Source organism: Geotrypetes seraphini, chromosome 4, assembly GCF_902459505.1.
Source record: "Geotrypetes seraphini chromosome 4, aGeoSer1.1, whole genome shotgun sequence".
NCBI classification, from domain to species: Eukaryota; Metazoa; Chordata; class Amphibia; order Gymnophiona; family Dermophiidae; genus Geotrypetes; species Geotrypetes seraphini.
Window position 1 is genome coordinate 9,719,141 of NC_047087.1, and position 21,333 is coordinate 9,740,473.

Genomic DNA, 21,333 nt, shown 5'->3' on the forward strand with positions numbered 1-21,333 from the left:
ATTAAACTATGCAAAGCACACTGTATGCTTCTCAACATTCATTCCTACCAGAAAACAGATAACCCCTAAGCAAATACAGGAAAAAAAACTAAAAATACTAATATATACAAACCAAACCCTAAGATGCAAGACTCTGCATGCGGTACAACCCCAGAGAAATAGAAACAAATGCATTTCTTCCTGAACAGTGCAAAATATAGACACAGCAGATGTAAATTCTCAAAATTGACACAATTCAACCACTAAATTCAAAATTAAATCATTCCCCCTACCTTTGTTGTCTCCCTACCTCCATGCTGTGCCTCCCTCTGGCGGGTGTCTTACCTTCTGGCCAGCTCCAACCTGGCCGTTTTATGCAGCTCCTCGTGCGTCCTGTGCCTGAACCGAAGCCTTCTCTCTGACGTTGGAACGTCAGAGGGAATGCTTCTGGATGAGGTGCAGGAGGTGCTGCACGCGGCTTCGTGCATACTGCGGCTGTGAGGAGGAGGGAGCCGGCCAAAAGATAACACTGGGGGCATCGGACCGCATAAAACGGCCAGGTGGGCCGGATTCGCCCCGCGGGCCTTGAGTTTGACACCTGCGGATTAAATGAAAGCTTGTTTGCAGTACATCCTGCACGCTAGGCCTCTCCTCTCAGTCCCGTGCGGTTCTGCTCACCACTTACTACGGACATAAAGGAGGTAATTCTGAAGTCAGGCGCTGGGATGGTGCATGCTAAGTGCAAATTCAAATCAGCAATTATGTGCATAATCGTAATTACGGAATATGAGCATAAATTCTAGTTTACCCAACCAGCTTCCACTGGTTCAGCGGCTGGTGTGAATGTTGGCGCCTGACTGCTCTGAAATAGACACATAACGGATGGTTTTATAGAGCTTGTGCGCATGAACACAGAGGATCTAGAATCAGAAAATAATATTAAAAATTGAACTAAGGCCAGTACTGGGCAGACTTGCATGGTCTGTGTCTGTATGGTGGAGGATGGGCTGGGGAGGGCTTCAATGGCTGGGAGGGTGTAGATGGGCTGGAGTAAGTCTTAACAGAGATTTTGGCAGTTGGAACCCAAGCACAGTACCGGGTAAAGCTTTGGATTCTTGCCCAGAAATAGCTAAGAAGAAAAAAAATTTAAATTCAATCATGTTGGGCAGACTGGATGGACCATTCGGGTCTTTATCTGCCGTCATCTACTATGTTACTATGTTATAACTGTGAGGTCCACCCCTGATCTTTCCCTCTTAGGTCCACACCCAGTTGTGCACCGCGGATTTGGCACACTCGATAAAATCCCAGTTAACCCTTTCAGGACCAAGGGACATATTTGTCCCATAACTTTAAAATCCTATAAATTTTGATTGGCATAGTCTACAGTTCTACATTTGATATGTACGGATTCCATAGGATACTGCCTTTATGTAAACAAACTGGTTCCGACATTCATTCATTAGCGTCGTTGCCAGATTGACGAGAAGATTCACTTGCCACACTGTCCATAAGCCAGAAGTGTGATTTTTTTAAATAAAAATAATGATATTTCACAAAAAAAATCAATTTTTTGGCATCTGCAAGCCCTTTTTACCATAAAAATGTCGTCAAAACCACAAAAATTGGCCTACGATCCTTATGGTCCTGAAAGGGTTAAGGGCAACTACGGCGTGTATATGCAAACTGCCAGTTATCAACCAAATAACACCAATGAGCAGCTAAGTTAACCGTTAAGTTTTGCAGATAAGTTGATTGAATTAGGAGCGTTGGGCGTGGCCTCATGGACTGATGCTCTTGTGGGGTTTCTTTTGTTTCTGCCAAGCTAGCCACATGCCTTTGTAAAAGTTGCCAAGGGAAACACAGAATGAAAGTCCATATTGATTCAACTTGCTTTTCTTTCCTGGAGGCCTAAGGAAAACGTTTGCCGTTTGTAGACGTGGAATAATTCTTTATGCTGGACAGAGGGTGGTTTGGATTGTGTAGAGGTGTTCTACGCTGGGCTAGGGCCTTTCTTTTTTGCTCCCGTAGTCCCCTAATGTTTTTCCACGTGGTCTAAATCAGTGTTTCTCAACTCGGTCCTGGAGGATCCCATCGCCAGTCAGGTTTTCAGGATATCCACAAGGCGTAGCCTAAAGGCACTTACATGTCTTTATGCATGTGTACGTGTGTGGCCTTGAAGCTGGAGGGACCGTGCTTCCAACTTCTGAAAAAGGTACCGGGGGGGGGGGGGTTGGGGGAGCATCCGTTGGCAGGAGGTAGTGGGCATCCCTCCTGCCTATTTGGGGGGGAGGGGAGGGGGCTGGTAGGGGATGTTTTGAGGGGAGCCTCTATTGGCAGGAGGGTGTGAGCATCCCTCCTGCCAGTTTTCTCTCGTGGGGAGGGCACCATGTTAGGAGGGAGTGGGCATCCCTCCTGCCTTTTTTTTGGGGGGGAGGGGGCTGGTAGGGAATGTTTTGAGGGGAGCCTCTATTAGCAGGAGGGTGTGAACATCCCTCCTGCCAGTTTTCTCTCGTGGGGAGGGCACCATGTTAGGAGGGAGTGGGCATCCCTCCTGCCTTTTTTTGGGGGGAGGGGGCTGGTAGGGAATGGTTTGAGGGGGGCCTCCATTGGCAGAAGGGCATGAGCATCCCTCCTGCCAGTTTTCTCTCGTGGGGGGGGGTCACCATGTTAGGAGATGGTAGGCATCCTTCCTGCCGATTTTTGCATTGATCCCTGGTGCCTGTTCGTTGGTGGGCTGTTGGGGAACGCTCTTCCGGAGGCTATTATAGGGGAAAACATCCTCCAGGAATTCAAGACAAAATTAGACAAGTTCCTGTTGAACCAGAACGTACACAAGTAGGGCTAGTCTCAGTTAGGGTGCTGGTCTTTGACTTAAGGGCCGCCACATGAGCGGACTGCTGGGCACAATGGACCACTGGTCTGACCCATCAGCGGCAGTTCTTAAATTCTTATGTTCTAACTTGTGTCTTAGTAAGGGGGAGTGTGGTCCTCCCGAGCGCGGTCTTTCTAAGGGCACGGCAGCACCCCTCCTCTCTGCCCTCGCCCGCTTGCTCGCACATGCCCTTTTCCTTCCCCGTACATTTTTGGGTGCTCTCTCTGATGTCACTTCTGGGACCCGCACCTAGGAAGTGACGTCAAAGCGGAGCCGACACCGACGTGGGCAGCATGCTTCTCAGTCCGGAGAAGTTTAAAAGGTACGGGGAAAGGGAAGGTGCCTGGCAGGGGGAGGACGGGGGAGGGGCTCCGCTCACCCTTACTTACGTCACTGTGTACTCGAATGGAATGTGCAGCTGGGCTCCTAACCGTGGTAGATTTACCAAGTTTGTTTTATACTTAATATACCATCTATCAAAGTATACCTAGACTGTTTACACTACTAAAATTGAAAAGGATAAAATAAAATTCAAAAATAAAAATCAGGGAAATTTCATAGTTAAAAAAAGGTTGACAGACGAGACAAAGTATGATAGGAATCAAAGAAATACATTGAGATGAAAGAAAAATATTAAAAGGGAGACTGGAAAGAACAGACGCACAGGTGCTGCAGGTGCTGCAGGTACCAGAGCTCCAGCCGAAAGGGCCTTTTTGCAGACCGTTGCAATTCTGCTGCTCTAAGAATCGGAAGGGGTTCACAAGACCAGACAGAGCTAAAAATTGACCAAACAACTTCCTGCATGAGTTTGGCTAAACACGGACTGTAAAATCAGCTTCATAATTACAGTCTTGGGAAGAGTCACAGAGAAGCAGAAATTCCTAGACTGCCAAGTATCTATTTTTAAGAGAACTCCTTTTCTGCCTTGGCACAGTCCACCTGTATTCTTGAGTTTCTACGCAATCGGTCCCGGTCCCAGTCCCTCTTGGTCTTCGATCATGACTACCAGGGGGTTAGTCTGCTACTACTACTTATCTTTTCCACAGCACTCCTAGATGTACACAACGCTATACAAGAGACAGTTCCTGCTCAGTAGAGCTTACAGTCTAATCAAACAGGACAAGTAGGGAGTCAGGGAGTTTCTCAGGCATTGGAGATTTACAAGTGAGTGAAGAAGGAACCTCAAAAAAGTGGTCTTTTAGCTTGGGTTTCAATGGAGCTTGACATACTTGGGCAGTCTGTTCAGGTGTATGGTACAGCAAGAGAGAAGGAACTTATAGTCTGCAGTTGGCACTAGAGGAGAAGGGTTTATATCGAGGCTTCCAATGGTTGGGGCTCCTTTTAACTAGGGTTGCCAGATTTTTGGTTCAAAAAAAGAGGACATGGTCCCGCCCACAGCCCGGCCCTGCTCTGCCCACGTGTGTGACATCATCATGTCACATCTGCTCATGTGTAGAGGCTCTCCAGACCTAGCCCTGTGCTCAATGCTTTTCAAAACCCAGACAAAGTGCTGGGCTTTGAAAATCCATCTGGACACTCGGACAGTCCTCTAAAAAGAGGACATGTCCGGGTAAATCTGGACATCTAATAACCCTACTTGTAACCGCACCCCCTGCCCCTCAGGCTGTGAGCACTGCCTCCACAACATTCTGACTGGCATGGAGAACAGAAGAGTCGACCTCCAATTCAGTCCAGGTCTTCCCCCTAGCAGCACACAGCACTGTCTTAGCTCTTCAGCCTCCAGGTCAGCTAGAGATTCTAGAGTCAGTTATGTGAATGTAAATCTCTATTCTCACACATACTCTTTTGCTCTAGAATTAGATGCTGAGAATTTTGCAGCCATTGGATTTCCTTAATTAGACCTGGTTGTATTTTATGAAATGCCTTAGGTCTGCAGAGCACTGATGGGTAGGGCAACAGTACCCCATTCTAGAGAGAGCAATACCCCATGAGAGAGCAGTACCCCAAAAGCACCCCATTCTAGAGAGAACAGTACCCCATTCTACAGAGAGCAGTATCCCATTCTAGAGAGAGCAGTAACCCAACAGTACCCCATTAGAGAGAGCAGTACCCCATCAGTACCGCCATTCTAGAGAGCAGTACCCCAACATTATTCCCATTCTAGAGATTAATAACCCAACAGTACCCCTTTATAAAAAGAGCAGTACCCCAACTGTACCCCATTAGAGAGAGCATTACCCCATTCTAGAGAGAGCAGTACCCCAACAGTATCCTCCATTTTAGAGAGAGCAATACCCCATTCTAGAGAGAGAAGTACCCCAACAGTATCCCCGTTCTAGAGAGAGCAGTGCCCCATTCTAGAGATAACAGTACCCCAACATTACCCCTTATTCTAGAAAGAGCAGTACCCCATTCTAGAGAGAGCAGTACCCTAACAGTACCCCCATTCTAGACAGCAGTACCCCAACAGTATCCCCCATTCTAGAGAGAACAGTACCCCTATTCTAGAGAGAGTAGTGCCCCATTCTAGAGAGCAGTACCCCAACAGTATCCCCCATTCTAGAGAGAGCAGTGCCCCATTCTAGAGAGCAGTACCCCAACATTACCCCCTATTCTAGAGAGAGCAGTACCCCATTTTAGAGAGAACAGTATCCCAATAGTATCCCCCATTCTAGAGAGAGAGAGAGAGAACAGTACCCCAAGAGTATCCCCCATTCTACAGAGAGAGCATAAGCCACCAGTTAAGAACAAGGGACCATTGGAATCCCTGTGATCGACTGGCTGTCTGTGCACAAATGTATGTGTTAAAATACCTGTGTGCATGCTTATTTTGATGATATTTAGGGTCATTGCTTCCTGCAGGAGGAGGAAGAAGAGCCCACGGACCAGCATGAAACATACTGTGAAGAAAATGAGGAGGAAGATGAAGAAGAATCTGTGGCACCCCAGCAAGCGGCACAGCTGACAGCTCGGCTTCGAGTGACGGCGGACAGGCTGCTGAAAGCCTTGGGGAAGTCTCTTGCTATCGTCCTCCTAGCTCTTGCAGGTGCTGTATCCAGTGACTGATGATATATGGGAAAAGGTCTGCCCAACACCCCGTTCCTATTGATAGGCCTGAGGGTGGAGATTTCCTCTGTCTTTCCTAAAGGAGTGAGGCCTCTTCCTCACAGCTGGTCTAAGTGTTAGATGAACTAAAGTTAGCGATTGTTGATAAACCTGTTTTCACAGTTTTAGCAATGATTTTTATGGTCCACCTCGTGTTTTTCCCCTCGATCGCCCATTTTCCGATCTGGTCATGCAAATTAGCTAAACCCCCATGCAAAATAGTCAAGCGATTGATGCACTAACATCGCTTGGCTATTCCCCCCCCCAAAAAAAAAAAAAAGTTTTTGTGATTGGAAAACTCTGTAGGCCTGTCGGTAAATGTGTTACCGACATATCTGCCTGAGTTTTGTTTTGTTTGTTTTTTTCTTTTTTTTCCAATGGTACGTGTTACACATACAAAATATCTGTCTCATTAAAAAGAAAAAATCTCCCACCACCGATGATGGCCCTCCCCCATGGCCACCAAGAAATGTGGCTTGAGAGAAAATTGGCAGGGGGGATGTCCCTGTGCCAGGCATTCCCAAGCCACTGTCCCATCCCCCCCGAACCCCTCCCAATGGAAGGAGGGATGCCCACTCCCTCCTGCCATGCGGAACACTCTTGTGCTATGCTCCCCCCCTTGTGCCAGGCACCCCTGAGCCACTGTCCCCACCCCTGAACCCAAAATAAATGGCAAGAGGAATTCCTCCAAACCTCCCATGTACCTTTTAAAAAAGTATCCAGGATACTGAGTTAAGAGTCTAAGGCCCACAACACACACAGAACATCTGTGCCATAAAACAAAGGAAGAAGCCCTAACAGCAGTGAACGGAGGCTGCTTCCCCATCACTGCTGTTAGGGCTCTGTGCATTTGTCAGTCACTCACTGATTCAAACTTGATAGCGCATTGATCACTGCTGGATAATCGACCAACAGCGATCCAGTTGGTCTCTTTAGTGCATCTAGCCTTAAGAGGAAATCCTAGGAAGTCTCTCACCACTATGAAGCTGTTGATCATTCGAATGAGAGAATAAGTTACAAGTGAAAGTAATGCTGGAATTTGATAATAAAGAGAAGGGCTTAAATGTGCTCATCTGAACAAAATTCCAGGATAGCTGTTCTATGTGTCCCAAGTGAACGAAATCTGCTCTTTTGTATCCAAAATCTCCCCTAATCCTCTAGCACTCTTGACAAGGATAATGCTGATGTTGTTGAGTGCGATGACTCTGATGGGTGACACGTTGAACCATGCTAGAGGACGTGCTGGTTGACTATATTGACAGACGATGGGCTTGGTGATGGATAATGTACAGATTGATAATTTTGAAAAAAATGCAGTGATTGATCGTGGTGTTGGATGCTGAGCTAACTGGCAGTGTTCGTATATCTATTATACCACATTCATTGTTGATGTCATCATGAATTGGCAGATTGGATGGACTCTTGAGGTCTCTGTTTGCCATAATCTCCTATGCCATTGGTGCTCAAAGCTGTCGTGGGGGACCCCCAGCCAGTTGTTTTTTCAAGCTCTCCTTAATGAGAGAGATTTGTGTATAATGGAAGATGGGAGGCATTCAAATCTGGCCCATGCATATTCATTAGGGATATCCTGAAAACCCGACTGGCTGGGGTTGATAGCCACTGCACTAAATTACTATGACTTGTTGGATTATTTTTTATTCATTCATTCACAACAAGCAAGACGCAATTGTAATTTGTTTGCTTTTTCATCGGTAAAGGGTTGTTTCTACTTTTCAGAGTTTGTAGATTTGTTAGTAAGCTCTGTCTCTTACCAGCAGTTCAGGAAATGATTGAAAACCTACTTATTTAAGACATTTTTGTAATTTCTAGGTCATTTGTTTCAATTGTGTTTTGTAAACTGCATAGACCTCCTAAGGGACTGCAGTATGTAAATACATTTTAAAGTTATAAGGACATAAGGACATAAGGACATAAGCGTTGCCATACTGGGAAAGACTGAAAGTCCATCAAGCCCAATATCCTGTTACCAACAGTAGCCAACCCAGGTCACGGTTAGCCAGCTTAGTGTTATTTAATCAGCCAGGAGCCATTCCTGATTGGTTAAATAGCACTGACTACGGGGCAGACTGTACTCACTCATTCCCTACCCCAATATGGAATTTTCTACATGTGCTAATTCTAACATATTTCTGTGATAGTTAGTTTCCCCCGTTGATTATACACATCCAGGAAGGGTGGGTGGAGGTGGGGGGAATATGTACTTAATTTATTTTTCAATTATAATTTGCTTATCTTGGTCATTTGTATTACTCGTGATTGTCTTTATACTGTATGAAAAGGTAGGTAGGGGGTGGGATATGTACTTATTATATCAATTGATGGAATTAAGTGCTGCTTTATTTTGTAAATTGTTTGATAATATGTTGCACTTGAAGTTGTTTTTTTTTTTTTTTTTTAATTCATTTTTTAATTCTTACAACAAGTGAATTAAACATAATACAAACAATTTTCACATATCACTTGTATTTACAAACAAATAGTCTTGTAAGATACAATAAATACCCCCCTTTTTATCAATATTCCTAATACCATATGATATACATTTCCCACCCCACCCCCACATATCTGCTACCCATGTGCTAAGATATCTATGTTGGTTTTTAAAATGAATAAAGATTTGGAAAAACAAACAAGCATATTTCTGTGATAGTGTAACATCACTCTGTTAACGTTTAAAGCAATTCATGCAGTTTAGTAAATAGGGCCTCAAAGCACAATTTATTGCCATTGCATTACTAATGGAGAACGTATGGCAACTGGATTGGATACTATGTGCAAAATAAGCTAATCTAATCATCATACATGTTATGGGTAACATGGAAAAGAATCGATGTGTTAATTTTGAGTAATGGAGTCTCTCTCTTCTGCCAAAGGCATCACCCTCCCATCAGCTTTCTCTGGCGTCTATTACCTTCTCTTCATCGGGGTTTGCACGTGGTGGGCATGTCACTTTCCCGTCAGTCACATGGGCTTCAACGCGGTGTGTGTGATGGTGGCATTCTTCGCCGGGGGACACCTAATCTGTCTCTATAGCTACCAGACGCCTTTCATACAGCAGATGTTTCCACCAGAGAGCATCTGGGCAAGGTATTTATTTATTAGAATTTCTGAACTGCCTTTTGGAAGGAATTCAGTCAAAGCAGTGTAGAGGAAGGATAAGTCAGACATAGGCAGTAGACAATTACCGCAGGTATGTTACGTTACAACGTTAACCCTATATGCAATGAAACATTTGAATGGACAGCGTAGGGTGTAAGCAACATATAGATAGATAAGACAGAGTTAGAAAAGAATGGCCAAAGTTGCCAATTAAAGGAAGTGTGATGCCTTCTCCATTTGTGCAACAGGAAGAGAGATCGCCAAACTAATGTGGCTCTTTTTCCAAAACTGACCATGGGAACATCAGTGCATAGGCAGCGGAATGCTTTTTTGTTTGGGGAGGGCCCAAAAGCTCCGCCCCAGATCCCACCCCATAATAATAATACTAATTGTAAATAAATCAATCTGGGATCAAATAAATTGTTTATTAGAAAATCCTGTAGCATTAACTTATGATACTGTGATATTTGGCATGTCTATGAGGAAAAAGAGTCAGATATCGGCAAACAATAACAAACTTTTATTGATTATGACAGGAGTTGCCATTCAACATATTACTAACAATTGGAAAGATCATAGCAGACTTGACTTTAATTTTTGGTGGAATTCGCTATGTCATTTATATAACATGGAACGTTCAATAGCAATACAAAATGGAAATTATAAAAGGTTTATTAAAATATGGGAGCCATTAACATTGTTTTGTAATGAATAGATACCAATTTCCTTTTGAAGATACACCATGTAAGAAAGGGAGGGGGGAGGGGTTGTTTGGATAAAATGTTGAAAAAAAATTAATAATAGGGATGGAGGGAGGGGAGGGTAAGGATTTCTTTTAAGTTAAGTTAATAGAGGATAAGGATAAGTTTTTCAAGTGTTTAACTAAGTGTTGTTTCTTATAATTCTTGTACACTTGATGAGAGGGTAAAATGAATTAAGCAAAATAGTGTTGGGAGGGAGGGTGGGGTTATGGGTTTATATATATACAATTGTTATTGTCTTGATGGATATATCAAGTGTTGTTTCTGAGACTATGTATGATTTTTCTTGTACACTTGTTGAAGGATTAAAAAGGAATAAAGAATTAAGAAAAAAAATACTAATTATAAATGCCATTTCTTCCATTCATTTTTCATATACACATTATTAACAACACATAATGGTAACCCCAAAATTAAATGGAACAAAGCCCCTCCCCAGCCCTGCCCAGCATTTCTTCCTCTCTCTCTCTATCTCATTCCCTCGGTGGATATCTTAGCTTTTCTGCAGTGCAATGGAAGGGGAAAAGCCACGTTGAACTCCTTTTGAAGTGCTGCATCCTCATTGGAGCATTTGAAAGGGTTGGGGGGGAGGGAGTCAGGAGTATAGGCTGTGGTCATGTGTCCTCTTTCTCCTGTCCCTACCGCCCATCCTGTGTTATTTCACATATATATATCTCAATAGACTTTAACTTATTAGGTGCTTTCAGCAATTTAGGCCCTGATGCTTTAAACAGCCTTTTAGGGTCTAACCGGTTTAGTGTTTTAGCTTCCGATGCGTGCGTTAAGGCCCTAGAACACCTTTGTAAAAAGAGCCCTAAATAGAGCCTATCTGTACTCTAAACTGAGGTTATGCTAAGCTCTAAAATACTATATAAACTACTAGACTCTAAAAAAGCCTAACCTAGACTTGTAAAGGCTACACTAGTGTCTAACCTGGCTTTGCTAAATAAGCAGAAGAATCTTAAAACAAGACTCTTTAACCCCAAGTTCACTTTGCTCCAAATTTTCAGCAGGTGAGACCTCGTCTCTTAGCTCCTCTTCATTTCTGCTGCACAGGGTTTCTAGACTGCAGATTAATGCCAAACTGATGCAGTATTTGGATTATTTTATTACCTGGGGGTCCGCCCCCCCCCCCCCATGACTGAAATATATGCCAACCCCTTTGACCACATCTAATTCTGGTTCTGCAGAGTGTTTGGACTGAAGGACATCATTCGGCAGACAAACTGTACAAGTCAAGATGAGATGATCCTGAACATGAGCCATGAATGGCCGGTTTATGTGAACCCCGGTATCGTGTTGCTCCTCTACTTCACCATCACCTCCCTCCTGAAACTGAGGAAATGGAACGTCCCTGGATTGGTGAGCACAGAGACCTCGAGGAAGGCTGAGAGATATCTTAGGTCTCCTTGCAGTCTTATTGATGGTTTTCTATAGACTGCCATCTCCCAGAGCCTCCAAATACTTTCCTATGAGGGGGTGTCTCCCTTATCCTCTTCTAACTGAAAACATCCCCAAGAGCCAGGGTCTTCTTCTTCCCCAGGAGTAGACAACCACAGATCCAAGGCCACAAATCAGTTGACTTATCAAGATTCCTACAATGAATATGCATGAGATCTAGTTAATCGAAGCAGTATATGCAAATCAACGTCATGCATATTCATTGTGGAAAGCTTGAAATCCTGACTGGATTTTGGCCCTTGAGGACCAGAGTGCCCACCCCATCTCACACCTGACTGAGCAGATTGTTGGGATGTGGAATCGCTCCTAGTTTCGACTAAGCAATTTTCGCTTGAGTTGTAACCTCCCCTAGCCTCTGAGCAGAACTGGGGTCTCACTTCTTCTCTGACTTAAGGGTTCGCATGTAAGAAATTGTGCTTTATTGTTATTCAGAAAGAAGGTTCTGGAACTGTGCAATCAGAGTTGGAACTAACACCACTGGAAGGGAATAGCACGACAGAAGAAGCTAAGGTGAGGAGACAGTGTTGGGCTTCATAACCCAGTGCAATCCCAGATCGGGAACAGACACAGGAAGTGCTGAATCACAGAGTAGGGTTACCTGCCTCCAATCACATCCCATTCTGCCCCCCCAGCCCCGCCCCTCCCCAAACCTCGTCTCTTCTTCCCTGAGTCCGGGCCTCTGAGCTGTTTTTGAGATAGTGGTTACTAGACGTCCGGATTTCCCCGGACATGTCCTTCTTTTGAGGACATGTCCGGGGATCCGGATGGCTTTTCAAAACCTGGCACTTTGTCCAGGTTTTGAAAAGCCTCCTCAAATCGTGTCGGGCAGGGAGCGCGGACTTACTCCCTGCCCGACAAGAGCAGGCAGCAGGGGATATGCTGGGGCAGGACCGGGAGTGGGTCTAGGGGGTCCAGGTTTTGTGATTGGACCACACAGATCTTGCCCAAAAGGCCTAGTTAAGTGTGTGAGCCAATTTGCAAATTGAAATCCATAGTTTCCACACAGAAATGGTGCATAACTCTTCCAAAATCCCCTCCATTACCTTCTCTGCTCTCCCTCCCTCACATTTTCTCTGTCTTTGGATATATCCCACTTATTCTCTGTCTTCCCTTTTTTTCTACAGCCCATGTTATTTTTGAGCAACAAGGCACCTGGGGAGGTGTCAGAAGACAGCATCGTGCATGTGATGGCAGATCCGACCCAAGGAGGCCTAGGTGAGCAGAGCTGGAAAAGCCAGGAACTTCCCTACTTCAGAACCAAACCGCCTGTAGAAAGTGGGTGGGTAGAAAGTGGGTAGAAAGAGGGGTGGGATACTGAAGGTATCTCAAAGCACAACTGCTATGATAGGGGGCGGGGGAGCAAGAGCAAAGTGCAAAAGGAGCAAGAGAAGTGCAAGAGAAGTGCAAACGGAGCCCCAAGAGAAAAGAACATTCAGGTGAGTAATCAACACAGTTATCATAAGAACATAAGACTAGCCTTACTGGGTCAGACCAATGGTCCATCAAGCCCAGTAGCCTGTTCTCACGGTGGCCAATCCAGGTCCCTAGTACCTGGCCAAAACCCAAAGAGTAGCAACGTTCCATACAGAATCTCAAAGAATAGCAAGATTCTGGAATCCCAGAGAGTAACAAGATTCTAAAATCCCAAAGAGTAGCAACATTCCATACAGAATCCCAAAGAATAGCAAGATTCCGGAATCCCAGAGAGTAACAAGATTCTAGAATCCCAAGGAGTAGCAACATTCCATACAGAATCTCAAAGAATAGCAAGATTCCGGAATCCTAAAGAGTAGCAACATTCCATACAGAATCTCAAAGAATACAAGATTCCGGAATCCTAAAGAGTAGCAACATTCCATGCTACCGATCCAGGGCAAGCAGTGGCTTTCCCCATGTTTTTCTCAATAACAGACTATGGACTTTTCCTCCAGGAACTTGTCCAAACCTTTCTTTAAACCAGCTACACTATCCACTCTTACCACAATCTCTGGCAATGCATTCCAGAGCTTAACTATTCTCTGAGTGAAAAAATTTTCCTCCTATTAGTTTTAAAAGTATTTCCCTGTAAGTTCATCCAGTGTCCCCTAGTCTTTGTAATTTTTGATGGAGTGAAAAATCGATCCACTTGTACCCGTTCTACTCCACTCAGGATTTTGTAGACTTCAATCATATCTCCCCTTAGCCATCTCTTTTTCAAACCACAACCTCTCAAAGATTCAAAAGAAAACTTAATAATAATGTTTCAGCTAATCAAAAAATGTAGCAAAGTGGACCATCAGAACAGGTGTGAGGAAAGCCACAATTCCATTGCTTCAACCAAACAGCCTGCAATTCGATCATCAGCCTCAGTAAGGTGACTTACACAACCCAAAAAAATATCTGGATGATATTCAGTGCGATTTAGCCAGCCACTTACCAGTTAAATTGCTTGGTTGGGGCTGGCAGCTAATTTTCAGTGACTCTTAACTAACTAAATGCTGCTGAAATTCACACTTGGCATCTAACTCAAAGCCAGAGTCAGCACTTGACTGCTTAAGTCCTGATATTCAACCCTTAAGCAGCCAGGTTTAGTGCTGCTTAAGTGCTGAGTATCGACTTAAGCAGCTATGTGATAGGTGCCTCAAAAATAACTGGGTATTCAGAGCTGAAGCCCGGAAGGGTGCTGGCTTTGAATATCTGGGAATAACACCATCAGCGGTGAGCAAAATGCTCACTGCCACTGGTTGAATATTGAACTTAATATTGATTCTGCTTAACCGATGTGATTACGCTCCAAGCTCTGTGTCGGAATAGTAGATTGAAAACAAACAGAGAAAATATTTCTTCATACAGCGTGTAATTAAACTCTGGAATTCGTTGCTGGCTAATATGTTGAAATCAGTTATCTTAGCAGGGTTTAAAAAAGGTTTGGATACATTCCCTACAGAGAAGTCCATAAGCCATTATTGCATTGGCTTGGAGAAAGCCACCGCTTATTCTTAGGATAAGTAGCATAAAATCTGTTTTACTTCTTGGGACCTGGGTTGGCCACTGTTGGAAACAAAATATTGGACTTGATGCACTGTTGGTCTGACCCAGTATGGCCATTCTTATGTGAGCCAAGTATAGGGCAATCAAGCCATTGTGACATCACTGCTAAGGATGGCTCTTAGCGTTGGTGGAATGAGGCATTATGACATCGCAATCTCAGCTCTGGAATGTTGCTACTCTTTGGGTTTCTGCCAGGTAACATAGTAAATGACGGCAGATAAAGACCTGAACGGTCCATCCAGTCGGCCCATTACAAATACATGATTCAATTAACTTGTCTCTTCTTTGATATTTCTGGGTCATAGACTGTAAAGTCCACCTGGTATTATCTTAGGTTCCAAATGCTGAAGTTGCCTTCTAATTAAGCCATTGTGACATCACTGCTGAGGTTGGCTCTTAGGCGTTGGTGGAATGAGCCATTATGACATCACCATCTCAGCTCTGGAATGTTGCTACTCCTTGGGTTTCTGCCCGGTAACATAGTAAATGACGGCAGATAAAGACCTGAACGGTCCATCCAGTCTGCCCATTACAAATACATGATTCAATTAACTTGTCTCTTCTTTGATATTTCTGGGTCATAGACTGTAAAGGCCACCTGGTATTATCTTAGGTTCCAAATGCTGAAGTTGCCTTCTAATTAAGCCATTGTGACATCACTGCTGAGGTTGGCTCTTAGGCGTTGGTGGAATGAGGCATTATGACATCACAATCTCAGCTCCGGAATGTTGCTACTCCTTGGGTTTCTGCCCGGTAACATAGTAAATGACGGCAGATAAAGACCTGAACGGTCCATCCAGTCTGCCCATTACAAATACATGATTCAATTAACTTGTCTCTTCTTTGATATTTCTGGGTCATAGACTGTAAAGGCCACCTGGTATTATCTTAGGTTCCAAATGCTGAAGTTGCCTTCTAATCAAGCCATTGTGACATCACTGCTGAGGTTGGCTCTTAGGCGTTGGTGGAATGAGGCATTATGACATCACAATCTCAGCTCTGGAATGTTGCTACTCTTTGGGTTTCTGTCTGGTACTTGGGACCTGGGTTGGCCATGGTAGGAAACAAGGATGAACCTTCGGTTTGTCCCAGTATGTCAATTCTTATGTTCTTACGAAAACATGGAAACATGATGGCAGATAAAGGTGGTAGGATGCTTATCGCCGACTAACTTTCAGCGTCCTGATGAGAATCTGGGCCTTCATGGCTAAACAAATTGGTTTTTGAAATCGCTAAAACCCCATTTGGAATAGCCAAGTGATGTTAGTGCATCAATCGCTTGGCTATTATGCATGGGTTTAGCTAATTTGCATAGTTGGATCGGAAAATAGGCGATCGAGGGGGAAAAACACGCGCTGGGCCGTTTTGTGCATCGGATCGTCGCTAAAGCTGTGAAAACAGATTTAGCGATGATCGCTGACTTTAGTGCGTCCCCCAGTAAGTCACTATTCTATTCAGTGCGTACTAAACTTATTGAACATCGTAGCTTTTTGAACACCCAGAAGATCTCATTCTTGATGGTTATGCATAATATTGAACAGGGTCATATTTTTGGAGAGAATCTCTGCCACTTTTAATGGAGATACAATATCATTCCTTGTGGTATGAGAGCAGTTCTGGATTTATCAACTTGGATGTTTTAAACCTTATGGTATGAATGAGTGTGTTGAATGGTTAACAGTAAGATGAGTTTGTCATGCTATGGACAATAAAGTTGTTTCAAGTATGTTATCATGACATTTTTATTTTTAAGGAGTCAGACAGTGTTTTTGGAAAAACTGACACCATGGAGTTTCCCTTCTGAAAATTCAAAAGTTCATGCCCCTGAGGAAGAATCGAAATAGGTAGGGTTACCATTGGGCTCCAGAAAAAGGAGGGATGGATTGAGACATCTGGATTTTACTTCCATTAAATAAAATGGAAGGAAAACCTGTATGTCTCGGTCCGTTCTCCTTTTTCTGGACCCATATGGTAACCCTAGAAATGGGGTACTCTGTCAGGCAGCAATGTGATTCACCCTGGATTGAAAGCTACAGTAAGCTATTTAATTTTTTTATACTTAGCTTCTTGATTTTGGATATGTATTTTTAGAAATGCTGGGGCTCACTGAATAGTCATGTGATTGTCATGTGAGGGGCATAGAGAGGGTGGATAGGGACAGATTCTTCAGACTGAAGGGGACAACAGGTATGAGGGGGCACTCGGAGAAACTGAAGGGAGATAGGTTCAAAACAAATGCAAGGAAGTTTTTTTTCACCCAGAGGGTCGTGGACACTTGGAATGCGCTGCCGGAGGAAGTGGTTGGGCAGAGTACGGTACAGGGATTCAAACAGGGATTGGACGGATTCCTGAGGGATAAAGGGATCGTGGGATACTGAGAGAAGTATCCAGGAAATAAGTATAGAATCCCGACCAGATCGTGCATGTGCAAAACCGGAGGGTTAGGACTTCGATGGGAAGATAGGACTTCAATGGGAAACCAGGGTGGCAAGGGGGCCCCTTCTGGTGATTCAGACAGGTGACCTGTTTGGGCCGCCGCGGGAGCGGACTGCTGGGCATGATGGACCTATGGTCTGACCCGGCGGAGGCACTGCTTATGTTCTTATGTTCTTATGACTCTTTTTTTTTTTTTTTTTTTTCCCCCTTTTTCTTTCATGCTTAACATTGATTTAAGCAATCTTATATTTTATTTGTGGACACCTGGAATGCGCTTCCAGAGAGCGTAATAGGGCAGAGTACAGTACTGGGGTTCAAGAAAGGATTGGACAATTTCCTGCTGGAACAGGGGATAGAGGGGTACAGATAGAGGATTACTGCACAGGTCCTGGACCTGTTGGGCTGCCGCGTGAGCGGACTGCTGGGCGCGATGGACCTCAGGTCTGACCCAGCAGAGGCATTGCTTATGTTCTTATGTTCTTATAAGACGGACACTCAAGTTCTACACTGAATAACTTCAAGGGAGGCCTGAAACTGGGAGGGGCATTGGTAGGTCGGGGGCATGTGCGTGGGTTGCAGAATTCTAGCATATATGCTCCTAACGGCTTACGCTTATGTGCAAGCATTTCCCCAATCGTTTGGTTGGTGTGTTTGCGCCTATAGTTAGGCGTGGAAATGTAGATTTACGCTACTAATGTAGAACGGGAGCTGCCGTTATAGAATCCATGCTTGGTGCACGTCATCCTATATATGTACCGTGGAAATTGCAGCCTGATTCACTAAAGCGTCTTCTCATCTGTGAGAAATGAGAGATTGTTGCTTGAATTCTTGGATCCTTCACTACATTTGGCTTTTACAAAGCTTACTCTGTAGCGGACATCTCAGAGAAATCTTTCATCTTCTGCCAGGGGTCATTAAGACGGTGGCATGACGAGAATGTTAGGAATTATTTGGGAAAGGATAGAGAAAATAGCCTGAGAACTCAGTTTTCTAATCTAATGTGTGGTGTGACGACAGCTTGTTCCTCTTCAGTACCTTGTGTAGTTCTGGACACCCATCTGAAAAACAAAAAGATTTAGTGGAAAGAGAAGGTCAGCCAAGTGATAAAGGAGGTGGAAAGAAAGACTCATAAGAACATAAGAAGTGCCTCTGCTGGGTCAGACCAGAGGTCCATCCTGCCCAGCAGCCTTCTCCAGGTCCAAGACCTGTATAGTAACCCTCTATCTATACCCTCCTATCCCCTTTTCCTTCAGAAAATTGTCCAGTCCCTTCTTGAACTCCAATACTGTACTCTGTCCTCTCACGCCCTCTGGAAGCGCATTCCAGGTGGGTGAAGAAGAACTTCCTTGCATTGGTTCTAAAACTGTCCCCTTTTAATTTTGCCGAATGTTCTCTCGTTCTTTCAGATTTTGAAAGTTTGAAGAATCTGTCCCTCTTCACTCTCTCTTTGCCCTTCATGATCTTGTAAGTCTCTATCTTATCCCGTCTAAGTCTCCGCTTCTCCAGGGAAGAGAGTCCCAGTTTGTCCAGTCTTTCAGCGTATGAAAGGTTTTCCATACCTTTTATGAAACGTGTTGCTCTCTTCTGAACCCTCTCAAGTATCGCCATATCCTTCTTTAGGTACAGCAAACAATATTGGACGCAGTACTCCAGATGCGGGTGCACCATCTTCCGATACAACAGCAGGATAACTTCTTTCGTTCTGGTTGTAATACCCTTCTTGATTATGCCTAGCATTCTATTCACCTTCTTAGCGGCTGCTGCGCACTGTGCCGACGGCTTCTTGTCTTGTCGACTATTACCCCCTTTCTTTGGTACTCTCACTCAGTAACAGTCCTCACCATCGTGTAGCTATATCTCGGGTTTCTGTTTCCTACTTGCAAGACTTTGCATTTCTCTACATTGAACTTCATCTGCCATCTCGTCGCCCACTCTCCTAGTTTGTTCAGGTCCCTTTGTAAATCTTCACAGTACTCTTTAGTCCTAACTCCACTAAATAGTTTGGTGTCATCTGCGAATTTTATTACTTTGCACTTCGTCCCTGTTTCTAGATCATTTATAAATACATTGAATAGCAGCGGTCCAAGCACCGACCCCTGTGGAACACCACTCGTGACCCTCCTCCAGTCCGAGTAGTGGCCCTTCACTCCTACCCTCTGCTTCCTACCAGCCAACCAATTCCTGATTCATCTGTGTACGTCTCCTTCCACCCCATGGCTCTTCAGTTTCTGAAGTAGGCGTTCATGGGGTACCTTGTCAAAGGCTTTTTGGAAGTCTAAGTATACGATGTCTATGGGGTCCCCTTTGTCCATCCGTTTGTTAATTCCTTTGAAGAAGTGCAATAAGTTCGTTAGGCACGATCTTCCCTTGCAGAAGCCATGTTGGCTTGTTTTCATAAGTTTATTCCTTTCTAGATGCTCCTCGATGCTATCTTTTATCAGTGCTTCCGCCATTTTCCCCGGAACCGAGGTCAGACTTACCGGTCTGTAGTTCCCTGGGTCACCTCTTGATCCCTTTTTAAAGATGGGTGTAACGTTGTCTATCTTCCAATCCTCTGAGATCACGCCTGTTTTCAGGGATAGATTACAAACTTGCTGTAGTAGTTCTGCTATTTCCTCCTTAAGCTCTTTCAGTACCCTAGGGTGGTTTCCGTCCGGGCCTGGTGATTTCTCAGTTTTTAGTTTTTCTATCTGCCTGTGAACGTCTTCAAGACTTACTTCCATGGATGTTAATTTTTCTGCTTGTTCACCTTTGAAGATTTGTTCAGGTTCTGGTATGTTGGATGTGTCCTCATTTGTGTAAATACTGACGAAAAGAACATGTTTAGCCTTTCCGCCACTTCTTTCTCCTCCTTCACTCCCTTCCTATCTCCGTCATCCAACGGTTCCACCTCCCCTGACTAGCCTGTCTTCATATTCTCTTTTTGCTTTTCTAACCACGAGGTGACATTCTTTTTGATACTTCCTGTGCTCATTCCAGTTCTCCTCGGTTTTGCCCTTTTTCCATTTCTTGAATGAATTCTTCTTATTCCCTATCGCTTTCTTCACTTCTTTAGTTATCCACACCGGGTCTTTGCTTCGGCTCTTTTTGCACCCTTTTCTGAATCTGGATATACATATTTTGCGCCTCGCTCACCGTGTCCTTGAATAGAGACCAGGCTAAAGAGGATGGGAGAAGAGACGGAGGACCAAGGTCTAGAAAATCCTGAGTGGGGTGAAAAGAGCTATTTAGTTCTAAGATAGGATGAGACTCCTTGTGTAGAGGACTGAAAGCAAAGTTTTAAAGAGAGGTTTTTTTTTCAGTCAGTGAGGACATGGTTAGGAGTTCAGTACATTTCTCCCTCCATATTCGCGGTTTCAGCAATCGCAGTTTCGATTATTTGTGGTTTTTAGCTTGCTGGCTCTTCCCCCCCCCCAAAAAAAAAAATTACATCAGCTTGCATAGAGAAATCGCAGATTCCAAGCGTTTACAGAGAAAATCGCTGATTCCAAGCACTTTGTTCAGCGTTTTTTGCCTCTCCTTCGGGAACAGGCCAGGTCTCCCACCATGTTATTTGCGGTTTCCCCATAATCACGATGGTTTTTAATAGAAATCAGCAAATAACATATGAAAAAGTTATTTGTGGGTCTGTTAATCCCCTATCACAGTGAATACGGAGAAGTGTAGATACCTTAGCATAGCAAAAAAAAAGGCTAGGCTAGGTTTGTGCATGGCAGGTCCATGAATCATTATTTACATGGTACAGTGGTGTAGCGAAGGTGGGAGGTGTCTGCTCGGTGGTGCCCCCCCCCACACACACGCATGTGTGCCTTCCCTCCCCCTCCCCCTCCACCTCTTTAATTTTTTGCCGGCACGAGTAGCATCTCCAACCTGCTGTCCACGCTGGCCTCTGATGTCACATCCTGGCAGGAAGTGACTTCAGAGGGAGAACCGAGGCCAGAGCAAGCAGCAGGTCGGAGATGCTGCAAGTGCCAGCAAAGAGTTAGCTTTATGGGGAGGGGAGGGGAGCGGAGGAGAGGTGCTGGTGCCCAAACCAAGACAGCGCCCGGGGTGGTCCGCCACTGACCACATAGACCTAAGGATTGCCGGAGAGAATGGGTCTGCTGGGTACAACCCTGGCCCCCTTTCTGGATGCTGGCTTTATCTGCTGTCACTGTGTGGGGTTTAGGCACGATGGAGCGTTCTCTTCTGTGCTCTGATCAATTATAGTGAGCTCCGTTTTGAGGCAGCACCGTCATTGATGCTTCAGTTAACAAGCATATTGGAGGAAATGTTACAAACCTTTCCCATGTGAAAAGGCCCCTTATAAGATTAAGGCATGCCTTTAAGTATGTGTGGCGGAAGCTGGCCTGTTTGGGGGTAGAGTCACGATTTACACCTAGAAAATACACGCTAACATTTAAGCCTCTTCTCAAATAGGCGTAATGTCCGTTAATCCAGCCCCGTTTCTGCAGGATGAGTGCTGGTATTTGAGGGGCCTATGTACCTTCAAAAGAAGGGCTAAGTGCAGGCGCCGTCCTGCCCAGTTAACCTAGGCCTGCCTGTATAAGTGTGGTGACCAGGCCGGCACTGTCTATTTCCATGAGGCCATTTGCACCACCTCCC

At 44.6% G+C, this 21,333-nt stretch overlaps 1 protein-coding gene across 3 annotated transcripts in view; it reads left to right on the top strand.

Moving 5' to 3' along the window:
* Positions 1 to 21,333, top strand: part of PIEZO1 (piezo type mechanosensitive ion channel component 1) — a 400,254-nt gene that overhangs the window by 175,524 nt on the left and 203,397 nt on the right. For 2 of the 3 annotated variants that reach the window (XM_033942562.1, XM_033942564.1), the window contains exons 6-10: positions 5,660 to 5,861; positions 8,815 to 9,028; positions 10,992 to 11,163; positions 11,695 to 11,772; positions 12,387 to 12,477. In XM_033942562.1, coding sequence (XP_033798453.1) covers positions 5,660 to 5,861; positions 8,815 to 9,028; positions 10,992 to 11,163; positions 11,695 to 11,772; positions 12,387 to 12,477 — 757 coding nt within the window. The remainder of the gene's footprint in view (positions 1 to 5,659; positions 5,862 to 8,814; positions 9,029 to 10,991; positions 11,164 to 11,694; positions 11,773 to 12,386; positions 12,478 to 21,333) is intronic. The other variant, XM_033942563.1, reaches the window with a different exon arrangement.